The sequence below is a fragment of the Gossypium raimondii genome, chromosome 4 (genome assembly GCF_025698545.1).
Source record: "Gossypium raimondii isolate GPD5lz chromosome 4, ASM2569854v1, whole genome shotgun sequence".
NCBI classification, from domain to species: domain Eukaryota; kingdom Viridiplantae; phylum Streptophyta; class Magnoliopsida; order Malvales; family Malvaceae; genus Gossypium; species Gossypium raimondii.
In genome coordinates this window covers 2,734,313-2,758,638 of record NC_068568.1, presented here as the reverse complement: position 1 = coordinate 2,758,638, position 24,326 = coordinate 2,734,313, and the positions used below count along the sequence as shown (strand labels likewise).

At 31.2% G+C, this 24,326-nt stretch overlaps 5 protein-coding genes and 1 pseudogene across 5 annotated transcripts; all 6 read right to left on the bottom strand.

Annotated features, from left to right (window-relative positions):
- Positions 1–1,516: 1,516 nt before the first annotated feature.
- On the bottom strand, positions 1,517–2,298 carry LOC105779541 (dirigent protein 4). Its single transcript, XM_012603335.2, has one exon. It carries the CDS (start codon positions 2,252–2,254, stop codon positions 1,703–1,705), a length of 552 nt encoding a protein of 183 aa, XP_012458789.2. The 5' UTR covers positions 2,255–2,298; the 3' UTR covers positions 1,517–1,702.
- A 293-nt stretch (positions 2,299–2,591) lies between these two features.
- Positions 2,592–3,800, bottom strand: LOC105779137 (probable CCR4-associated factor 1 homolog 11; annotated as a pseudogene).
- Positions 3,801–5,071: 1,271 nt separating this feature from the next.
- LOC105779540 (dirigent protein 4) lies at positions 5,072–5,860 on the bottom strand. Its single transcript, XM_012603334.2, has one exon. It carries the CDS (start codon positions 5,786–5,788, stop codon positions 5,237–5,239), a length of 552 nt encoding a protein of 183 aa, XP_012458788.1. The 5' UTR covers positions 5,789–5,860; the 3' UTR covers positions 5,072–5,236.
- Positions 5,861–6,283: 423 nt separating this feature from the next.
- On the bottom strand, positions 6,284–7,355 carry LOC105779138 (probable CCR4-associated factor 1 homolog 11). The gene is given in 2 exon segments (XM_012602883.2): positions 6,284–6,349; positions 6,546–7,355. Coding segments are annotated over 2 exon segments (876 nt in total).
- A 3,210-nt stretch (positions 7,356–10,565) lies between these two features.
- Positions 10,566–11,870, bottom strand: LOC105779139 (probable CCR4-associated factor 1 homolog 11). Its single transcript, XM_052629881.1, is given in 2 exon segments — positions 10,566–10,682; positions 11,061–11,870. Coding segments are annotated over 2 exon segments (927 nt in total).
- A 6,153-nt stretch (positions 11,871–18,023) lies between these two features.
- Positions 18,024–20,417, bottom strand: LOC105779539 (eukaryotic translation initiation factor 4B3). The gene is made up of 2 exons (XM_012603333.2): positions 19,266–20,417; positions 18,024–18,358 (listed from the first exon to the last, which is right to left on the bottom strand). Exons 1-2 carry the CDS (start codon positions 20,336–20,338, stop codon positions 18,319–18,321), a joined length of 1,113 nt encoding a protein of 370 aa, XP_012458787.1. The 5' UTR covers positions 20,339–20,417; the 3' UTR covers positions 18,024–18,318.
- Positions 20,418–24,326: the final 3,909 nt, after the last annotated feature.

The window sequence follows — 24,326 nt, the reverse complement described above, 5'->3', positions numbered from 1 at the left end:
TTTTTAAATGTTTTTTTTTTTGTAAAATAAAATCAACATAAGTATATTTGTTTTAGAAAATTGATTCTATAATAAGATAATATTTTGTAATAATTAATATATTATATAAATTTTAGAGAATGAATGGTGATAGTTTATTAATAAATATTTATAAAATGTAATATGTTTTTTATTAAAATATTAATATAAATATCTTTCAATAACATATTAACGATTTAAAATTCAAAATTGTTGGTAAAATGTATTATTAAAATAAAATTTGTAATATTAAATAATTGATTAAAATAATAAATTATATTAATTATATAAATAATTTAATATGCATGTTTAATAATAATTGAATATTATACAATTTATATTAATATTTTAGTATTTTAAAAATTAAAATAAAAAATTATATTAATATATTAATAAAAGGCATGATTCAAGTAAACTATTATATAAAATAAAATTACTTACAAATAAATTCTTTGCAAAAATGACTTATGCTTGAAGTCAATTATCAAGAAAAATAGTTTATTTTCATTGACTTGTAAGTGATTTTGTTCTCCATAAAACAAATATATGAAAATAAAGAAAATATTTTCAATAAAACAAAGGTATTCAAATTATTACAATTAAATTAATGGTTGGACCCAGTCAAACCACTTATTTGACTGGTCTAACAAATTGATTTAATTTAATTAAATAAATTATTAAAAACTCGTTAAAAATAAAATAATAATAATTTAGTCGTCAAATCATGCGATAGGTCATCTTTTTCCAATGCCCAATCAAATAGAAACTTTTTCCAATATTGCTGAGTTGAAGGAGATGATTGTGTAAAGCAAGATGCATTGTTACAAATCACAATTCTTCAACACAATCAATAGACAGATTAACAACTGAACCAACCTTTATATTCAAGCACAAGAAAAAATTATTTTAACTTAACACTAAATCAAATGTATAGCTTAGTATGAGACTCAACCTATAAGGTAAAAAAAAAACTCTACCTATAATTTTGAAATTATTTAAGAGAATACACATTTTAGTTTTTTATATTATTTATGTTCGTTTTATGATCTATATTCGAGGTATTGTCTTCAAAATTAAAACTGCATCTTTTCCTTAAAAGTGCAACATATCTTATCATTATACCTCACCACTTATTGCTCTTGTTTTGCTGAAAGTTATTAAAAAAATGTGTTTCATTACTGTATCTCCTAGTATTAAAAAGTCTAGGCATTGTAATAGTACAAAATTTTATTTTAATTATTAATTTTAATATTTTAATATTATTTTCAATAATGAATTAGGTAAGGAAAAAAAAGCTTTGGGGTTGTTACTAATTGGCTCAAATCTAGTTTATATTACCCTTAAAAGTAAATTAAAATAATAGTTAAAATTCAATAATGTTGACGTTTATAATGATTTAAATTAGATGATGTCTCTATTTCACCTTCTCCATTTTATAACCAATATGGATTACAGATGTTCATATATATATATATATATATATATATATAGTTAAACATACTTAAATATAGATCCTTTTATATATTATAATAATATTGATATCTACGTAATTTATTACAATCAAGCCCCTAAAATCTGGCATGGTTCCAACTTAACGAAAGCAAAAAGGGGGCAACATTATTGATGGAATAAACAATCACTCGTAATCCATAGAAGAAGATAAAAAGCTAGCAAGATAATCATCTTAATCGTGAATTACAGTCACATTATACTCAACAATGGCGTCGCCAGTCTTGAAATTCACGGAATAAGTCTTGAGTTGTGCATACCCTTTTGCCATCCTGAACTTCCCTTTCCCTCCGACCACCGCAAGCTCACGCTCCGATTCGGTAATTGGATTCCTCGACAAAACACTGATAGAGCTGCCGTTGAATTCACCTTTCGTAAACCCCATGTCCAAGTACGCCATCAGAGTCAAAACGTCTTTGCCTGTCGACACCCAGAGGCCTTGAGCGTTCCCTATGACCTCTGATGTTATGTCAGGGCCAACGGTGAGTGGATCATCGAAAGCTATCACGCCGCCGAAGCCCGTCGAGGTGGTGGTGTTTGGACTGACTATGGGGACTGCACTAGGATTGTTGCCGCTCCTAGTGTCGTGTAAAAAGAAGTGGAGATAGGTTACTTTTTGGGGAGGTGGAACGTATGGTCCGGCATGGGAGTAAAAATCTTGGCAACGAGCTACTGTCATGGCGGTGCTGAGACTCAAAATCCAGGCTAATATCATATTTCTCTCCATTGGTAATGGTCAATGGGATTTCACTACTGCGTATATTGTATTATGGCACCTAATTCATAGGTTCCTTAGTTTATATAGAAAGATAAAATAAAACAAAACCATAAATTTAGTTTTTAATATTTATATTTTTATCATTTTATTTTTTAATTAAATTTAATCATTAATTTTTTAAAAATAAGATAGTTTTCTTTTATCAAAATACTAATTAAAACATTAATTTTTAATCATGTCAACGTGATAACCAACGTGATAGTTCACGATATTTATCCTAATATGATACTATTGTTCTAATAAGTAAAAATTTTAAAATTCAAAACAAATATAAAAAGTTAAAAAATTAGCATTGATTACCATATGACTGTTATATTTAAATATTTAACAATTTAGTAAGTATTTATGTTTAAAAAAGTAATTAAATTTAATGGTAAAATTAGGTTTAGAATCAAATTTAATTAAAAGAGGATCAAAATTGATAAAAATATATAAATATTAAAAGTCTATAGGCCCTTCCGTTGGGTTAATTAAGATTCAGTAATACTAATGTATTTGTGCTATGTACAAATATACAATTATAATATTATTGGTGGAAAAAAAACGATAATACTAATGTATTTTATAAAATTAATATAAAATAGATAAGTAAAATTTAGGATAAATTCATAGATCTATCAATTTTGAAATTAAAATAACTTCAATTTATGAGAAATAAGAATAATTAACAAATTATACTTCTAACTCAAACTAGTCCGTACAATGCTAAGGCTGGCAGCTTTTGGTTACATTGCTTAAAAGCTTTCGCATTCTTAATCTGCATAAAACAACGGAGGATGAGAAGACTATCAGATCCTGCTTGGTGGCTTAATCCAGCAACACGAGCCACGTTTAAAGTTTTTGCCACCTTTTCTAGTCCACCGTGTAAGTTAAAGATCTTGAAATTGTACTTGATGTCAAAAATCATACAACCAAAGTAATAAGTCAAATGTCGCATGAAAGACTTGAGATCAGGCGGTAATAGATTTTGAGACAAAATCTTCAACAAAAATCCAAAATCATAAGCGCTGTGAAAAGTTACCCAAGTCAATTCACCGAAACCCAACCCGGAAATCAGAACCATCATGCCAAAATCTCTTGAACAGATGCCTTTTTCCTTATTTCTTGTAAAATCTATACCTTGTCGTTTAAGTAACTCAATAGACTCTTTATCGTAATGATCTTTTTCAATATCAAAATCTTTAAAATTAAACTCCCATATATAACAAAAAGGAGTTCCGAAATCTGGCAAATTACCTTCAGAATCAGAGAGTGTTAAACCGAGTTGAATGATCTTCAAAGCATCGACATTAACTTTCATGAACCTGTAATTGACTTCGGGATTTCCTAATTGAACGAATCTTTTTTCTGGTTTAAAAATTGTACCAGGAAATTCAGTATCCATAGAAACAAAAGAATAGTTGTGGAGTGCACTTCGAATTAACATAAACTCATATTCCAAATTATTAGCAAATACTTCCCTAACAATCACTGGTTTGTTGACAAAAATCGACATTTTTTTTCTTGACTTATACTTTAAACTGAAACTATTGAACTCGAGATATACTTTTAGTGATCTTAAGTCAGTTCTAACTAAGATATATATATAAATATAATTTTCATAATCCTAATTCAATTCTAACTAATATAATTTTCGTAATCCTAATTAAGTTCTAAGATAGTGTGTTAATATATAATTTCTTAATTTGATTTTTTTACTAAATTCGTTTTAGAAAAGGAAAAAGAAAAACTTGTGGATTTTACTAATTTGCCCTTGAAAGTTACTGCAAGTTATATGTTTTGATGGGTGAGATTTAGGTTTAAGGTTTAGCGTTTACATTTTTAAGTTTATGTTTTATTATTAATAATAATATAAAAAGTGTCACAATTATATATTTCAAAAAATATAATTTAATATTTAGTTACACATTTAAAAATAATTATAATTTAATTAACCCCAAAGGCAGAATGATCAGTATCGAAAATATCCCATTGGTCGCGAAAACACGCGGACCCTAGGTCGGTTAGGGTCGGTCGGATCGGGTTGTATCAAAATGATGCCATTTTAGCATCGAAAATTAAAATCCAAAACAACACTGTTTTACAACTCCTATTTAAGTCAAAAAATTTCATTTCAGCCTTCATTTAAAAAAAAACCGAAACCTTCTTTTTATTCTCAAAGCTATCTTAAGCCGGTCATAGCTCCGGCGATCACCGCTGTACCGGCCACCTGTCACCGGCGAGGGCTCCGCCGTACACTGAGCCTTTAGTTTTTATTTATTTATTTGGGCTTGTTATTATTATTAATTTTTATTTTAATTCTTGGTTTATATTTTGATGGGCTCGGGCAAAAATGTCCCATTTCAGAGTAGATGGTTATTGTTCTCCCTTCAATCCTAATCTAGTCAACAACAGTCTATAGCCTATGTCTAACTTGGAATTTTCTTCAATGCTTTTGGTTTTTTGTAAGTCTAGTTTGTAGTTGATATTTTGAGACCTCAAATGATGAATTTAGGTACTGCAAAGTTAAACATCCGTAACCATACCAAATTCTTAGCTCATCTTTAAGGTCAGATATAACCAATGTATTCTATATTTATGGATGAACAGATGTGTTTTTGCTGTTACAAAGTGGCGTAAACCTCTTGGTTTGAAGCTCCCTTTTCTCACCTGTAATGGCTTCCTTTAGTGTCATATATCCGACTACCCAAATTGCATTATATGCCTCTCGAGAACACCACACAGCAGAGGCAGGAAAGTTAGATCAGCTGAAATCAGGCTGCAAAATAACTTCTAAAAATGGGTTAACTTTTAAATATTATAACAATTAAGTCCCTTAAATCTGACACGTTTCAAACCTAACGAAAGCAACAGGGGGCCAACATTATTGGTGGAATAAACAATCACTCCTAATCCATAGAAGAAGAAAAAAAAACTAGCAAGATAATTATCTTAATAATGAATTACAGTCACATTATACTCAACAATGGCGTCGCCAGTCTTGAAATTCACGGAATAAGTCTTGAGTTGTGCATACCCTTTCGCCATCCTGAACTTCCCTTTCCCTCCGACCACCGCAAGCTCACGCTCCGATTCGGTAATTGGATTCCTCGACAAAACACTGATAGAGCTGCCGTTGAATTCACCTTTCGTAAACCCGATGTCCAAGTACGCCATCAGAGTCAAAACGTCTTTGCCTGTCGACACCCAGAGGCCTTGAGCGTTCCCTATGACCTCTGATGTTATGTCGGGGCCAACGGTGAGTGGATCATCGAAAGCTATCACGCCGCCGAAGCCCGTCGAGGTGGTGATGTTTGGACTGACTATGGGGACTGCACTAGGGTTGTTGCCGCTCATAGTGTCGTGTAAAAAGAAGTGGAGATAGGTTACTTTTTGTGGAGGCGGAACGTATGGTCCGGCATGGGAGTAAAAATCTTGGCAACGAGCTACTGCCATGGCGGTGCTGAGAATCAAAATCCAGGCTAATATCATATTTTTCCCCATTGTTAATGGTCAATGGGATTTCACTACTGTGATTATTGTATTATGGCAGCTAATCGATAGGTTCAATTTATCCTTTTTTTTTTAATTAATTTTTTTCATTAAACTTTAAAAGGAAGTTAAATATTTTGTTTAACGAAGTACTACCTAAAATATTAATCTTTTAATTATGTTAGTGTTACAGTTAATATGATAATTTATGTGTATTTTATCTTATAAAAAGTAAGTAAATATTTTGTTTAACGAAGTACTACCTAAAATATTAATCTTTTAATTATGTTAGCGTTACAATTAAAATTGAAATTTATGTGTATTTTATCTTATAAAAAGTAAGTAAATTCTTTCTAAAATTTTAATGGTTAAATTAAATTACTTTTAAAAAATTTAGGGATAAATTTAAGTATAAAAAGGATAAATAAATATTAAAGAATAAATGGATGATTATGCAATTTAATTATAGAGAAGGCAATCTCTGCCCGAGCTCTCACTTAATTGAAGTCATCGTAATGACATTGTTATAGCAAAACGTAAGCAACCATCTATAGGCCCCTTCCCTAGGGTTAACTAAAATTCAGTAATACTAATGTATTTGTGCTATGTACAAATATACAAATATACGATAATACTAATGTATTTTATATAAAATTAATATAAATTAGATAAGTAAAATTTAGAATAAATTCATAAATCTATTAATTTTGAAAATAACATAACTTCAATTTATGAGAAACAAGAATAATTAACAAATTATATTTCTAACTCAAACTAGTCCGTACAATGCTAAGGCTGATAACTTTTGGTTACATTGTTTAAAAGCTTTCGTATTCTTAATCTGCATAAAACAACGGAGGATGAGAAGACTATCAGATCCTGCTTGGTGGCTTAATCCAGCAACACGAGCCACGTTTAAAGTTTTTGCCACCTTTTCTAGTCCATCGTGTAAGTTAAAGATCTTGAAACTGTACTTGATGTCAAAAATCATACAACCAAAGTAATAAGTCAAATGTCGCATGAAAGACTTGAGATCAGGCGGTAATGGATTTTGAGTCAAAATCTTCAACAAAAACCCAAAATCATAAGCGCTGTGAAAAGTTACCCAAGTCAATTCACCGAAACCCAACCCGGAAATCAGAACCATCATGCCAAAATCTCTTGAAAAGATGTCTTTTTCCTTATTCCTTGTAAAATCTATACCTTGTCGTTTAAGTAACTCAATAGACTCTTTATCGTAATGATCTTTTTCAATGTCAAAATCTTTAAAATTAAACTCCCATATATAACAAAAAGGAGTTCCAAAATCTGGCAAATTACCTTCAGAATCAGAGAGTGTTAAACCGAGTTGAATGATCTTCAAAGCATCGACATTAACTTTCATGAATCTGTAATTGACTTCGGGATTTCCTAATTGAATGAATCTTTTGTCTGGTTTAAAAATTGTACCAGGAAATTCGGTATCCATAGAAACAAAAGAATAGTTGTGGAGTGCACTTTGAATTAACATAAACTCGTATTCCAAATTATCAGCAAATACTTCCCTAACAATCACTGGTTTGTTGACAAAAATCGACATTTTTTTTTCTTGACTTATACTTTAAACTGAGACTATTGAACTCTAGATTTACTTTTCGTGATCTTAAGTCAGTTCTAACTAAGATATATATATAAATATAATTTTCATAATCCTAATTCAATTCTAACTAATATAATTTTCGTAATCCTAATTAAGTTCTAAGATAGTGTGTTAATATATAATTTCTTAATTTAATTTTTTTACTAAATTCGTTTTAGGAAAGGAAAAAGAAAAACTTGTGGATTTTACTAATTTTCCTTGAAAGTTACGGCAAGTTATATGTTTTCATGGGTGAGATTTAGGTTTAAGGTTTAATGTTTACATTTTGAAGTTTATGTTTTATTATTAATAATAATATAAAGGTGTCACAATTATATATTTAAAATATATAATTTAATACTTAGTTACACATTAAAAAATAATTATAATTTAATTAACAATTATTAATTAAAATAATTGTGTTAATTTTAAAACAAAGTTCTATCAGAATAAAATTTTAAACATAAAATGTAGGAAAAAGTTGTAATAATTATAATTATAAGTTAAATCACAATTATTAGTTAAAAGAGTTTGATGTAAACAAAAGTTGCACTAACTTTATTGAAGTAGAATAGAGTTATTACTTAAATAGAATTCTAATAATCTTAATTATCACTTAAATTAATATTAGGGTTAATTAGTTATTGTTTTGAATAATGTTATTTTAAATTAAGCGAAACTACGTTACATATTGAATATGTTAATAATGCTTTAATTATGATTTGAAAATTTTCTATTCTAATATTTGAACTGATAATTTTTTTGAAATAAAAGAAACACAAATTTGGTAATAATGTAATTAAAAAACAACATTATAATGGATCCGAATTTAACAAAATAATTCTAACAGTGTTAACAGTTGGACTTGAGTTTTGAAATCTAAAAAATAAATTCTAAATTCTAATTTTAGATTATTTAAACTCTAAAAAATAACATTGTATTTGCAAACTATGTTTATTAGATACGAGCATGTGTCTAATACGAAAATAGTCAATTATTTGAACTCCGAGTGACAAAATGGGATTAAAATAGTATCAATTTTCTGCAAAGAAGTAACCCTTTTATGACCTTCATTTGCGTTATACTCTGCTATCGAATCCACCATCGGCATTGAATTGCATTTTTTCGTTTCATCCGTAAAATTGGACTCCCCATGAAAGACCTTACGACATGGACCTCAATTGATAGTTTGTTCATCATGTTAGGATCTGTCCGATTAAGCAACAAGTAAAAAAATAGCGAAATAAATTGAGAAATCGAACACACAAATTTAACGCGGTAAAACTCTTCTAGAGAGGATAAAAAAAAACCACGGATAAAGAGTATAAAAGATGGAGATAAAAACTAAACCCCGAAAACCCGAAAACAAAGAACCCTCAAAACGTAAACACTGCAAAATTCTCTAAATGTGTTATGAGTTCTAATCTCTAATGGGTGTATTTTCTAATATTGTAAAAGAACCTATTTATAAGGCTAAATTAGTAGCTCAAATACACTATGCTAATAAATGCTAAATATATTATACTAATAAATACTAAATCTTCTAGAAAGAAAATATATTTTGTTTAACTTGACTTGAAAACAATCTCTTAAAATTTAAGTCATACAACTCTAACACATAACATTTTCACAATTCATGTTCCAAGTTTGGTCACTTCCAATTGGATCTTTAGTACAATTATTGAACTCTATAACCCCATATAGTATAAGAGCATCCTTATTAAAAAGCCTTATATTATCTGTGCTCACAAAAATGGCTTCTTGGATCCTTTTATCAACCCGATCCCTTCGAAGAAGGGTCTATGTATCACCGTTTACTTCAAGAAATGCATTAGGAATTAATGGGACATGGTTGAGAGTGAGGTATTTGAGAATTGAAGTTGAATCATAGTTCTCAAACTCGTCTATATTGACATAGAAAACTCTTAAATCAAGCCAAGATAATGGCTTGTAAGGAGAGTGGGGATTGACCATTCAATGATGGTTCATAAACCCTATCCATCAAAGAGGTCTTAGAGATTATGAAATTGAAAAGAGAATCAGACAGCAAATTCAAGCATTGGGTTTATATAGACAATATATATATATACATGATAGGTGTACAGAATTATATTAATATAAAGTCATCAAAAACAAATTATGTGTAAGATAATTAAGGAAAGAGTGGAGTTTTTGGTGTCTGTTTTTGGAGAAAGGATCAAATGAAAACAATAATAACTCAATTCTTGGTCACAAATACACGAACGAAAACAAAACTTTAATAATAGAACTCTAATAACATGAGCAACTATGGAAAAAAAAAACTAGAACACTGCTACAAACAAGACCATGTTTAACAAAATCCAATGCCAAGTAATACTGCATTTGACAGTAATAACAATCACAACAAAACATTAAAAAAAAAAAAAAAGTCTCATCTAAAACTCAACATCTGGAAGACATCCAAAAAAGTTCAAATGAAGCTCTTCTTCTCCCTTTCTATGGACCTATGCTTGGCATTTGTCAGTGTCTATCTTCAATTCTCTGCAACATGGCCATTCTCCGATTTCTCGGCACTGGATGTCATAAGGGAAACAAGATCATAATTAGCAATGTCATTTTGCTGAGACACAATTGACAACTCAAGCAGAACTCAACAGAGGGATCTAACAGGCATGGTATTTCACGGGGTTGAAACCAAGCAACGTTTACTTACTTTCTAAAGCTTCGTGAATATAAAGTAAAATAACTACCAAGTTCTCAAACTCTTCCATATACAAGGGACTTTTGACACAAGAAGTTCTCGGACTCTTTGGCAAACCGCATTCTCCATACTTTGGACTTGGTCATGTAGGTCAAACAGTAAGAGCAGGCTGCAGGAGAGATGAAAAAGATGCATGGTTATTGCTCGAGTTAAATCACTATGGGGCCTGAACTAACTGTATCACATCGGGGGCTTGAACTTTCTTTTTGTCCAAGTTAATCCCTGAACTTGACAAATATATATAAACACTTTATAATGAATCAACATGAGAAAAACAACAAATAAAGCAATATTCTAAAATTAACCAAGCAATGAAAATCCAGTTAATTGAAGAGACCTTTGGGTTGATGATCAGCATCAGCTGTAGCTTCAACAGGGTCACTCTTCCTCAAGCTCTTGTCATGGCCATTACCGAAGCTTGCCTTTGCTCATCTCTCTTTCTCTGTAACAGCTACTGTCCCTTTAATCTTCATAGCTTCAAGCTTTTCATCAATCTCCTTCCAGTCTTTCCCCTTTTCCTTCAACACCTCCTCTCTCGGCCTTGCCTCGCCGAAAGAAGGGAAATCGGAGAGTAATTAAAGGCATCCTCAATTGGCGGAAAGAGAAAGCAATCTCTGCCCAAGGTCTCACTTAATTGAAGGCATTGTAATGACATTGTTATAGCAAAACGTAAGCAGCCATCTATAGGCCCCTTCCCAAGATTTAATTAAGATTCAGTAATACTAATGTATTTGTGCTATGTACAAAAATATACAATTATAATATTATTGGTGGCCAAAAAAATGATTATATTAATGTATTTTATATAAAAATAATATAAAGTAGATAAGTAAATTTTAGTATTTGACAAATCTATCAAATTTGAAAATAATATAATTACAATATATGAGAAATAAGAATAGCTAACAAATTATACTTCTAACTCAAACCAATCCGTACAACGCTAAGGCCGGTAAATTTTGGTTACATTGCTTAAAAGCTTTCATATTTTTAATCCGCATAAAACAATGGAGGATGAGAAGGCTATCAGATCCTGCTTGATGGCTTAATCCAGCAACACGAGCCACATTTAAAGTTTTTGCCACCTTTTCTAGCCCACCATGTAAGTTAAAGATCTTGAAATTGTACTTAATGTCAAAAATCCTACAACCGAAGTAATAAGTCATATGTCGCATGAAAGACTTGAGATCAGGCGGCAATGGATGTTGAGTCAAAATCTTCAACAAAAACCCAAAATCATAAGCGCTGTGAAAAGTTACCCAAGTCAATTCACCGAAACCCAACCCGGAAATAAGAAACATCATGCCGAAATCTCTCGAATAAATACCTTTTTCCTTATTCCTCGTCAAATCTATACCTTGTCGTTTAAGTAACTCAATAGACTCTTTATCGTACCGATCTTTTTCAATATCAAAATCTCTAAAATTAAACTCCCATATATAACAAAAAGGAGTTCCGAAATCTGGCAAATTACCTTCAGAATCAGAGAGTGTTAAACCAAGTTGAATGATCTTCAAAGCATCGACATTAACTTTCATGAACCTATAATTGATTTCAGGATTTCCTAGTTGAACAATATTTTTGTCTGGTTTGAAAATCGTACCAGGAAATTCAGTATCCATAGAAACAAAAGGATAATTGTTGAGTGCACTTTGAATTAACATAAACTCGTATTCCAAATTGTCAGCAAATACTTCCCTAACAATCACTGGTTTGTTGACAAAAATCGACATTTTTTCTTTTTCTTTTTCTTTTTCTTTTTCTTTTCTCTAACTTATGCTTTAAACTGAAACTATTGAACTCTATATATAATTTTCGTGATCTTAATTCAGTTCTAACTAAAAAATATATAGATATAATTTTCCTAATCCTAATTCAATTCTAGCTAATATATATTTATAAAATATAATTTTCATAATCCTAATTAAGTTATGAGTTCGGACTAAGATATTGTGTATTAATACAAGGAGGGAACTACGTTATTTATAATTTTCTAATTTAAAATTTATTTTTTTAATATTATTTTTTTACTAAATTTTACAGGTGGACTCTAATCTTATTTGTATCCTTTAAAGACATAAAAGATAATGGAGAGTGGGTCTTGACCGTTTGGCCCTTCAACGATGGTTCATGAACCCTTTCCATTAAAGAGAAACAAACAGCAAATTCAAGCATTTGAATAGGTTTTATCGACTTTTAAAAAATTAAATTAAATTTTTATCATTTTTAAAAAGACTAAAGTATAATTTTATCATTATTAATTTAACATTTTAAAAAATTTAAAGAACCTAAATAAAAAAGATTTCATTTTAAAAGAGGTCGGGGCCTGCCACCCCCTCCCCCGGGGCTACAAAATTATATTAAAAACAAAAGGGCTGTGTAATATTTAAATAAAGCCATTGAAAACAAATTGTGTGTAAGATAATCAAGGAAAGAGTGGTGTTTTTTCGTGTCTGTTTTAAGGGAAATGATTGTATGAAACCGTGATATTATCATTTTTCAATGGTTTAATGTCATGTCAGCAATTTCATCTTAAATTTCAAGATTTTCATTTGGATTTAAATTTTTTTAGGGTAAATATGTTGATACGACATTAAACTATTAAAAAAAGATATAGATGACGTGGTATCCCAATTACATACAATAATTTCCCCTATTTTAGCAGTTTTCGTATTTGTGACTCTCAATGACTTGGCCAAAAGTGATCCATTGTCTTCTTTATGTTGCTTTATAGGACTTTTTGGAGTTCTCTTTGAGGAGTTGATAGGTTCATGTTGGATGATTTTGTATTGGTGCTTGTTTGCTGCAGCTGGCCTGATCAGACACAAGCCTTCAGGAGAGGCCACAACAGACGTGAAACCCAAGAGGAGACGTCGGAATCTCTATGGTGTCGAAGGCCGAATCATCACCCTTTAGACATTGATCATAAAAATAACATTTTCAATCATAAAATTTAAACTCGAACTGTTTGAAGTAAACTAAATCCGAGCCTATAATGTTGTACAATGAGAGTTAGTCTTCACACATACGACATGAATATACCAACACCACACAAGCACACATTACATTCAAAGAGAACTACTTAAATAAAAACTTACCATTTACTCTCGAAAAATAATATGGAAGCACAAAAACACAAATAATGTCTACATTACCATGTGAAAAGCACATGCAGCAGCACTCCCTATTTACAAAACCCACATGTCGTTACTCTTCTTAAAGATAGACCCGTGGACAAGAATATTATTTAGTGGGATATATGTAAGGGCCCAATTTCATCCGGTCCAACAAAAGTCAAACAAATAAATAAAAATAATAAAAAGTTTGTTTACAAAAAAAATAATAGCCCAAATACAAAAAAAAATCCTAAAAATCAAAGCCCAACCCACGACCTAAACTCTTTTTTAGAAAAAAAAATTCTAGACCCCTACGCGCCGTTGCTCCTGACCACGTCAGTAGATGCATCGCCCGAGGACTGCCTCCCTTGTCATCGTTTCACCGAAATGGCAAGGGTGCGACTCCCATCGTCGTTGACCGCCATGAGTACCTGCAAAGAAGAAAGAAAAGCAAAGAAATGGAAAGCAGAACAGAAACAAAAAGAAAAGAAAAAATGAAATACTGTAATGGCTGTAAAAGCCAAACTAGTGTAAGATTCAAACAAGCAATCAAATAGAATACAAAAAAGGCAGACACCAAAACGGCGTCGTTTCAAGCTAGATTTGCCGACCCGATCCGAATCCCTTAAGATCCGCGTGTTTTCACGAAAAGGGTCTAATTGCGACCCTAGTCCTTCCTCTTTTTAAACACTTTTCAATACAGTCCTATTTCTGGTTTTTTCTTTCTTTTTTTAAATTTATACCATTTAATTTTAGATTTTTTTATTTTGGTCCCTCTTGGAAACGGTGCGTTTAATGGGTTTGGGAATAATTTCCCATTTGATCACTACTCCTTTTCGCGCGTTCTATTTTGGTCCTTTATTCTGCCTTATTAATTAATTTATATATTTTATTATGATTTATGCTTTTAATTTCATTTAAATTCCAATTCAATCCTTTATTTATTTAATTTCACCCTTTTATGAACTGTTTTTATTTATTTATGTATTATTTCTTTACCTTTTTAATACTTAAAATTTATGTTATTCATATTTCCTTTTATTGTGCATTTTTGCCCTCATTATTATTATTTCATTATTCACATGACATGATATTGTTACCACAAATTGAAGTTTTACTTTCATTATATTTGTATTATTATTGCTCATTAGCATGGCACTTTTATTTTACCTTTTATTCGTTTTTCTCTTTATTCATTTATTTTTTTTATTATTCTAATATTATTTTGCTTTATTTTCATTAATTATCATGCCATCATGTTAAAATATATTTATTCATTTTTACGCTATGCATAAATAAATTAAATGTATATCGTTTTAAAAAGTTACCTTCGTTTTATTTAACATATAGAAAACACTTAAAACCGAGGCAATGTTCATTATTCTTGGAATTCGAGGAGTTGTGCTCCTAACTTACGGAGTATGACATCTTCCTAAAACCGAAGTAATCAAATATCCTTTTTAAAATAACGAGAAGCAAGATTCAGGTAACAATCAAATGGCGATTATTCTGATTTTCGAGAATTAGAGGCATCGTCTCCTAACTCACGGGGCATGGTCCTTTTTCTCGATTAACTCAAAATAAGGCCTTTTCCATTGAATTTAATTTAGTTAAGTAATATCTTAATCAAATGATATTATACAAAGAGGGATCGTGTTTTAAATTCTCTTCAAATTTTCAGTTCTCGACACTAAGATATCAAGTAATCAATTAGGTACCAATTTTGGGCGTTATAAGGGTGTTAATCCTTCCTCATATGTAACTGACTCCCGAACCTATTTCCTGGATTTTGTAAGACTGAAAATAATTTTAATAAATCTAACATTTTATTAAAATGATAAAGTTTTGAGGTGATCCAATCACACCTAATTAAAAAGGATTGATGACGACTCCATTTTCGTTTTTTGAAAATAAAAGTCGATTTCACAAAAGGTTTCACAATATACATGCACTAATTAATACCTACCATACACAGATTTATTGTCACAATTTGACATAAAATCAATGACAATATGGAACCGAAATAGGATAGTAAAACTCAAACATTTTATAAATTTTCGAATCAATCCGTTTCGAGTGGAGTAATTTTTTTCTTTTTGAAAATGAATGTGGGATAAGGTGGATTTTTTTTAATAGTGAGTATGGAGCGGTTATGGTAATAACTTATCTCACCCCGCTCCATTATATGAAATTACAAATTTATCATTGTATTTACAATTATTAAAAGAGTAAAAATGTACTAATGTATTATAGAAAAACCCATATTTTTATGTTCAAATATGTTTTTAAGAATTATGTTTAAATAATTATTTACCTCAAAAAAGCTTGAAAATATTAAAGATAAGTATAAAAAATTAGATTGAAGCGGAGTGAAGATGGATGCATCCAACATTCATGAACTGGTAGTGATTTTTAAAATTCTACATCCATGATAGATCGGAGTAGATGGTGGAGCAAGGCATGCCAACTATGGAGTAAACATAAGTTTCGCAAAATAATCTATGACTTTTTTTATCACTATAATGAAATCTCGAACATGTATGTTTATGTTTTCTACAGCTAAATCAAAATCAAACCTTGCAAAGTTTGATACTAGTAAAAATGATCACATAAATAGTATATAAAAATTAATAATAAATGCGGAATTAAAATAAACCAACTTATTGATAATGAAGTTGTTTGTGGTGATTCTTGTGACTACTTGGCTGATTAGGTTTCTGTCTTAGTTTCGTTGGTAATACGTTAAAATAATAAATTTGTATTACTCATGTGATAATATATTTACCGCATCGAAATTTATAAAGTAAGTCTTAGTTTGTATGTACCCTTTTCCATCTTGAATTTCCCTCTCCCTCCAATCACCGCAAGCTCACGCACCCGTTTCGGCATTCCTCGAGAATATATTCATAGAGTACCAGTGTTAAAACATCTTGGTCGGTCGACACCCAGAGGCCCCGAGCATTCCTAACAACCTTCGATGTTAAGTTGGGACCGACGGTGACTGGGTATCGGGATGTCATTGAAGGCAGTCATCATGTTGGCACGGGCTACAACGACTGCACTAGAGTTTCCGCCGCTCATTGTGCCGTGTAAAAGAAGCGGAGATTGGTTCTTTTTGTGGAGGTGGAACATATGGCTTACTCTGGGAGTAATAAGTTTATAGCAAACCTTGAAATTTAGTTTAAATTTTATAGCAAACCATCCCCAAATCTAACTTTTTAAATAAAAAAATTTATTCATAAATATATAAATAAAGACAACATATAATATAAATGAATGATGAATATATATTATTCAATCAATAAGTGTAGAGTGAATGGTAAGACATTATATTTTTAAGGAGAGAATTTGAGTAGGAAATTGTTGAGAAGAACAATTACAAACTCTAAAAGAATGAGTATTTTATGAATCATAAAACATATATATATATGGAGGATACATTGATTCACAATAAAAAAGAATATATTCAGTTTTCAGACTTTAAATATGTTATTTTCAAAATATGTTCTTTTTAAGAATATCTTGATAACCATGATTGTTGAGTTGGGTGTGAATGTTAACGCCGCCAAGTTTCCTTCTTGCCTTTTGAATGAAGGTAATTATTATGATATGATTATTGTACCTCAACATCTATAGGTGTCAAGTTTATTGTGAAATATTTGAAAATCAAACAATAATAATTTTTAATAAATATATTTGTTACACAATTTAATATATATATATATATATATATCTCCCATACCATGACATGAGTGTGATACAATCTAATATACTAATATTTAATTGAAAAAAAGATGGAAGCAGTCTCTTTAGGAGAAGTATTCGAAATGTTGCCTATCAAGTAGTCAACGATCCCCTAACAATCGAAGGTATTGTCTCTCGAGAGATTATCCCCTGTACTTTATTGAGAGCCAGCATGTTGTGAACAGCTTTCCTAAGAGCTTGGTTAACAGAACCGAGAGTGCTTCAGCCATACGTTAGCATACAATCATCCACCAACAGAACGTTAACATCGAAACTAAATTTATTATTATGTCAATCAAATTTATGTAAAATTGATAATAATAATAATAATAATAATAATAATAATAATAAAATATTAACATTGTAATTAAACGATCTCTAATTGCCCACTTTCAAATTTTCCCATTCCTTTTAGAGGGATCAAATTGATCTGTTAAAATTGAGATGGATCAAAAAGTCTTTCACTTAAATATTATTATAAGTTAAAATATATCACAAGTCGATGTATTCTTCAAAAGGTTGATTCTTGTACCTTTATTTACATTTAGTCCTTCTATTTTCATGTTTCGAAATTCAAATTCAACTGTTAACACTATTAAAATTATTTTGTTAAATTTAAGTTCGTTACATCATTTTTAATTACATAACTACTAATATTTTTTATTTCAAAATATTACACCAACAAATTTAACAGATTAATAATTAAAAGTATTCAAAGTACAAAAACCTGTAACATATTTTAATCATTATTAAATAAATAAAATCCATGCAAATTGATTTTGCAATACAATTTAAAGAAGAGAGATGTTAACACCAAAACTAAAACCCTAGACATTGTATTAAGTAATCAATAAACATAAATGTATTATATCATGTCATGCTTGTATTAAGTAATCAATAATCACACTTGCATGTATCCTCCCCCCAAAAATTGCCATATCACAATCATACTTGTATTATGTTATTGCGTCCGTGTTCGCATGTATCCACAAACAATTCTTGGTCACAAATGAATGAACACAAAACTTTAACAATAAAAAATTAATAATAAAACTCTAAGAAAATGAGCAACTATGAAAAAAATAACAAAAACACTGCTACAAACAAGACCATGTTTAACAAAAGCCAATGCCAACTAATTCAAGGCCTATCAAAATTGTTCAAATACTGCATTTGACAGTAATAACAATCACAACAAAACATTAAAAAAACATAAGTCTCATCTAAAACTCAACATCTGAAAGACATCCAAAAAAGTTCAAATGAAGCTCTTCTTCTCCCTTTCTATGGACCTATGCTTCGCATTTGTCAGTGTCTATCTTCAATTCTCTGCAACATGGCCATTCTCCGATTCCTCAGCACTGGATTTCATAACGGAAACAATATCACAATTAGCAACGTCTTTTTGCTGAGACACACAATTAACAACTCAAGCAGAACTCAACAGAGGGATCTAACACGCATAGTATTTCACCAGGTTGAAACCAAGCAACGTTTAGTTAATTTCTAATGCTTCGTGAATATAAAGTAAAATAACTACCAAGTTCTCAAACTCTTCCATACACAGGGGACTTTTGAGACAAGAAGTTCTCGGACTCTTGCGCAAACCACATTCTCCATAATTTGGACTTTGTCATGTATGCCAGTGGTCAAACGGTAGGAGCAGGAGAGATGAAAAGATGCATACTTATTTTTCGAGTTAAATCACTATCGGGCCGAAACTTGACAATTACTCCTACATTTGACAACAACTCCAACATTGGGGCCTAAACTTTTTTTGTCCAAGTTAGTCCCTGAACTTGGTAATTATTCCCAAATTGAGGCCTAAACTAACTGTTATCACATTGGGACTTGAACTTTCCTTTTGTCCAAGTTAGTCCCTGAACTTGGCAATTGTTCCCATATTGAGACCGAATAATATCAGGGCTAACTTGGACCAAAAATTAGTTTAAGCCCCAATGTGGAAATAGTTGCAAGTTCAGGCCCCAAAAAGTGATTTAACCCTATTTATTCTTTAGCTAATTAAAGCCTCTATTCCATTCCCTATAATCCCTAGCCTAAATGAATTCAAATACTGCTATATGCATAAGGAAATTTGTTCTATAATGCAATTGTGGAAGGCAAAAGAATTCACATACACTACTATTCTGTTTCTAAAGAACCAAGCATATATATAAACACTTTATAGTGAATCAACATGAGAAAAGCAACAAATAAAGCAATATTCTAAAATTAACCAAGCATGAAAATCCAGTTAATTGAAGAGACCTTTGGGGTTGATGATCAGCATCAGCTGTAGCTTCAACAGGTTCACTCTTCCTCCAGCTCTTGTCAGCCGGGATATGGCCATTACCGAAGCTTGCCTTTGCCCCTCTCTCTTTCTCTGTAACAGCTACTGCCTCTTTAATCTTCATAGCTTCAAGCTTTTCATCGATCTCCTTCCAGTCTTTCCCCTTTTCCTTCAACACCTCCTCTCTCGGCCTTGCCTCGCCGAAAGGATTTGCCCCTTTGGGCTTGGCCACCGTCGAGTCCTTTTTACACTCCTCCATCACGGGAACCGTACGTGGTTGAAGCACAAGCTTTGGCCTCACCCCACCACCACCAGCACTGTTGATCTCTTCCTTTTTCTTTCCCCAGTTATCCAAATCCCTTGGGGAATCCCTGGATTGAAGTGAATCGAAACTGCTTCTTTTCTCAAAACCCCCACCAAATCTCCGAGGCGGCGGTGCTCCATTAGGGCTTTTATTACTCTTACTAGCTGCCCAGTTATCTACTTCATCTGCTTTCGATTGAGAATCGAAAAACCCTCTATCTCGCCTCTCAAACCCACCGCCGAATCCATTCCCGGTAGGAGCCGATTTCTTAACCGACGCCCAATTATCGATCTCATCAGCGCGTGAGGGAGCAATTTCTCTATTCGAATCTCTATTCGAAACCCTAGAAGATCCCCATCTACTATTACTCGACGAATCATCCCCGTTAGAATTGTACCTGTTCGACCCGTACGATTTAAAACCGCCGCCGAGCTGGTTACGATCGAGCTCCTCGGAGGAACGCTGGCGAGGACCGGTCGGTAGAACGAGCAGGTCCTCATGAGTGCGCCCTGTCGGCTCGCTCGGCTTAGCCGAACCGTGAGTAAATTCAGCAAGAGATACGGTTTGGCCCTTCTTTTTCCTGGTTTTGGTGGCCGCGGCGGCGGATAAAGAAGGGAAATCGGCGAGCTTTCCGGTCGAAGAATCTACGCCGCTTTCCTGTTCTTGTTGGAGTTCAGCTTCGTGCTCTTCGGCGTCTAGAGCCCACGCGCCGGCTTTGCCCCAAGGTGACGAGACAGTTGCCGCCATGATCTTTTGTTTCTTTTGCCTTTTTAGTGCTTTGGCGCCGTTTCGAAGCTTACGTTTTCAGTTGTGCACCGAAAGGAGAGGGAAGGGTTTTTTTATATTGTGATATGATCGGCCTTCATCGGACGGTGTAGAATAATTCATAAATAAAAGAAGTTTTAACTTAAAAAATATACTCAACTAAGAGTTGGATTGTATTTTATCTTCTCTATTAAAAAAATTAAAAAATTAATCCTTATATTTTAGACCAAATAGCAAACTAGTCATCCACTTTTGGTGTTAAAAACGGGTCATCGTACCTCAGCATAACACGACATGTGTCACTGTTTGGTTATACTATTAATCACGCTAGTTTTTAACCGTACAAGCAAATGAAATTTTTAACAAAAATGACCAATTTACTCTTTAATCTAACATACATAGACTAATTTACTTATTTTTAAATAGAGGGATAAAATACAATCGACTCTAACACAAAGACCTCTATGATAGTTTTACCAAAACTATATTATAACTTACAAGAATCACTAGTAAAATTTATCAATTTATTTATTATATCTAAATTTATTTTAATAAATATATAGACAATAAATATATGAAGTACTTGATAAATAATCAATTTTTTTATTAATTTAATAAAAGATAATAAACTAAATATAAATAAAATGTGTTTTTTATATCATTGAAGAGGAGAACGTGATTACTTAGGATACTTGATATCGAATCCAAACTCTTTCGTATCCACAACATAATACTCTTATCATTGAGTTAAAAATTGTTTACATAAAATATATTATTTTATTTACAAATTTTAATATTTATCTGATAAATGATATAAAGGTAGTCTTATATCTTTCAAAATAGTATAATTAATAACCATTTAGGTATTATCATTTTACCAAAAATAATATATATACATATATGTTTAGCTGTATTTTGCGATAAAAGTACTATGAAACCTTTATGGTAAGAGGTGGATTGCATCATGTCTATTTACTTAAAAAAATGGGTAATTAGTCTTTGTATGTTAAATTAAAGAGCAAACTGATCATTTTTTAAATTTAATTTATTTCTACGGTTAAAAATTAGTCTATATACATTAGAATAAGGTACATGGAACACCACATGTAACTATTTGGTTATTTTATCAATCACATCGATTTTTAACAATAGAAATAGATGAAAATTTTAATTGAAAGGATCAGTTTACTCTTTGATCTAACGTACATAAACTAATTTAAATATTTTTAATTATTTATTTAACTTCATTTTATTGTTTATAAAAATAAATTTTGAATTATTTGGAAACATATTGAATTATATATTTATAAATGTATTAGTTTAATTTAATGGATATAAACATAATTTTAGAAATTTTAAAGAGAAATTAAAAATAATCCTAAATTTTAATCATATAATAATAATAACAATGAAAATGAAAATTCTGATTCGGTAAAAAGGTCATAGCAGTTGGTTCTAAGCCACTCTTTTGAAAAAGCTGCTTATTACTAAAGCTGAATCCAAAGGTCTGAACTTTGCAACGTTATGGACAACGTAACCAAACATAACCAAGATATTCATGGGATTCCAAAATCTAAATAGTTTAAAAAAATAATAATAATAAACAGGTCAAGTTTCGAGTAAGGCTTTTTACTACTGGCCCAACTCGATTTTGCAAAACCAAAAAGTTATGTTGTTTTCTTCTTGTTTTCTGCTACTTTGTTGTTGTTTTCTTACTACTTTCTCATTGGCTTCTGTCATTTCACTATTATGTTGTTACTATTTTGTTATTATTATTTGAATGTTGTATAACTCTTATTTTATTTTAATTTTGCTATTATTTTAAAGACATTTATTTGTTAAGTTGCACATATCTTAGTGTTATTTAGTGTATATATATATTTTTAAAAATTCAATTTATTGGAAAACATTTATTTTAATGTTTTTAGTGTTTTTGATATATTATATATTTTTTAAAAATCATATAAAAATTTAATATGGGTGGGTCAGGCCAAGTTGTTGCATATTTTCGGGTCGGGCTTGGGTAAAATTTTAAGCCCATTTTTGGGGCTAAGTCGAGCCTGGGCCTATCAAACGAACCTAAATTTTGTCAAGGCTCAACCCATGGACAAGTTTATAAATTTATTTCAACATATAAAATTTACTTATTAATAAATTGTAACACATCTAACCCGAATCCATCGCCGGGGTTACGGAGCATTACCGAAGTTTATAAATCAAACAAACAGAAAATGCAAACATTTCATGTCATATAGCATTCAAGTCAAAAACCAATCAAAATCATACATATTATCCTTTATACGAGCCCTCAGGTCCCAAAATACACATTAGAAACAAATCGGGACTAAATTGGAAACTCAAAAAAAATTTCGAAAAACTTTTAAATTTTTTAAAAGGTGCGGGGGACACACGCCCATGTGACCAGGCCGTGTGTCTCACACGGTCAAGAGACACGCCCGTGTCTCAGGCCATGTGGATATTCGAAGTAGGGACACACGGCCGTGTCCCAGTCTGTGTCCAAAATTAGGTGCTTACTGACTTAGGTCACACGGACAAGCCACACGCTCGTCTGCTAGGCCGTGTGAACATTCTGTTTTGCTCAATTTAATAGATACAGAGGACACACGATCATGTCACCTGGTCGTGTGTCACACACGGCTGAGACACACACCCATGCCTTTGCCCAAGTGGACGAAATTAGGTCATTTTTAGGCTACATTTCTCACCCCATTTGTCATCAACCTAACTCAACACTTTTACACATCAACAGTCTATATCATAGCATTCAAATCAAGCTAAATCCAAGTTTTATACATATATTATCATCACATGTACTCTAGTATTCAAACTTATCAAATTGACCAAATTCACATGTATGCATACTTGTACTAAGTATTAACATATCTATAAGATTATCATCATTCAACTATACCAAGCACTCACATCTAACATGATATAGCCTCTTATATGCACATCAAAACATGTTCATCACAAGTCATCCCTATGGCTAGATATAACAAAACATTAATAAGCCAACATTGGCCAAATTAACTTATACACGCCATTATAATCAGAATCAAATCATCCAAAATTACCGATAGAACCAATGGATAATGTGATATAACTCCAACAAGCTTCCAACCAGTTCGAGCTTCCGATAATCTGTAAGGTAAATAAAAATAAATACGTAAGCAATGAATGCTTAGTAAACTCATGTAATCTTTAATCATATTAATTCATTTCAAATATGAAATCTATACATATCAAGAATAATCCAATTTTGATACCACAATATTCATGAAATTATATTCATCAACTCGCAAGGTGAATAAATCCACAACATCACTTATACATATTATCCCAAGCTTAGTAGGAATTTATATAACTTTAACTCTTCCAAATTTCTTTATTTTCATTTGCATTTCTTTACTTTCCACACTTATTCCATATGCATGACACACAAGTCATAAACATATTATTCAACTATGGCCACAAGTTAGTGTATTTAACCAAAGCCTTTTTCGAATTGATCACATGGTAAGTCATTTTATAAGAAATTGCATAATTTAAACCTTACCACTTTTTCATGAGCACTAGCATATTTTTGCTTAAATACTTACCAATTCAATGCATCATATAAATAAACATATTACCATTCAACCAATAGCTTGGCACTTGCCTAAGCATCAAGCAATAACACTGGTTAGCGTAATTGCACATATTACATATAAATTCAACATTGTTAAACTTATTTTCTCGGCATGTCACACTTGAGTTTATTACTCATCTCAACGTACATAATTTCCTTGTATCAACATAACAAAAATAGTCACATATTTACATATCATGATACATATCATTATTTTTTCGTTTCTTCATAAATATATATCATTCATTTCATTATATTAATATTTCATGTACCATCATTTTCATGAATTTCGTGTATATTTATTCTGGTAATAGTTCATAA

Coding starts and splice junctions, on each gene's coding strand:
- LOC105779539 (XM_012603333.2), bottom strand. CDS start 20,338: ATGGCGGCAACTGTCTCGTCACCTTGGGGCAAAGCCGGCGCGTGGGCT. Junction 18,359..19,265: donor GCTGATCATCAACCCCAAAG/GTCTCTTCAATT, acceptor TATGAAATCCAG/TGCTGAGGAATCGGAGAATG.
- LOC105779540 (XM_012603334.2), bottom strand. CDS start 5,788: ATGGGGAAAAATATGATATTAGCCTGGATTTTGATTCTCAGCACCGCC.
- LOC105779541 (XM_012603335.2), bottom strand. CDS start 2,254: ATGGAGAGAAATATGATATTAGCCTGGATTTTGAGTCTCAGCACCGCC.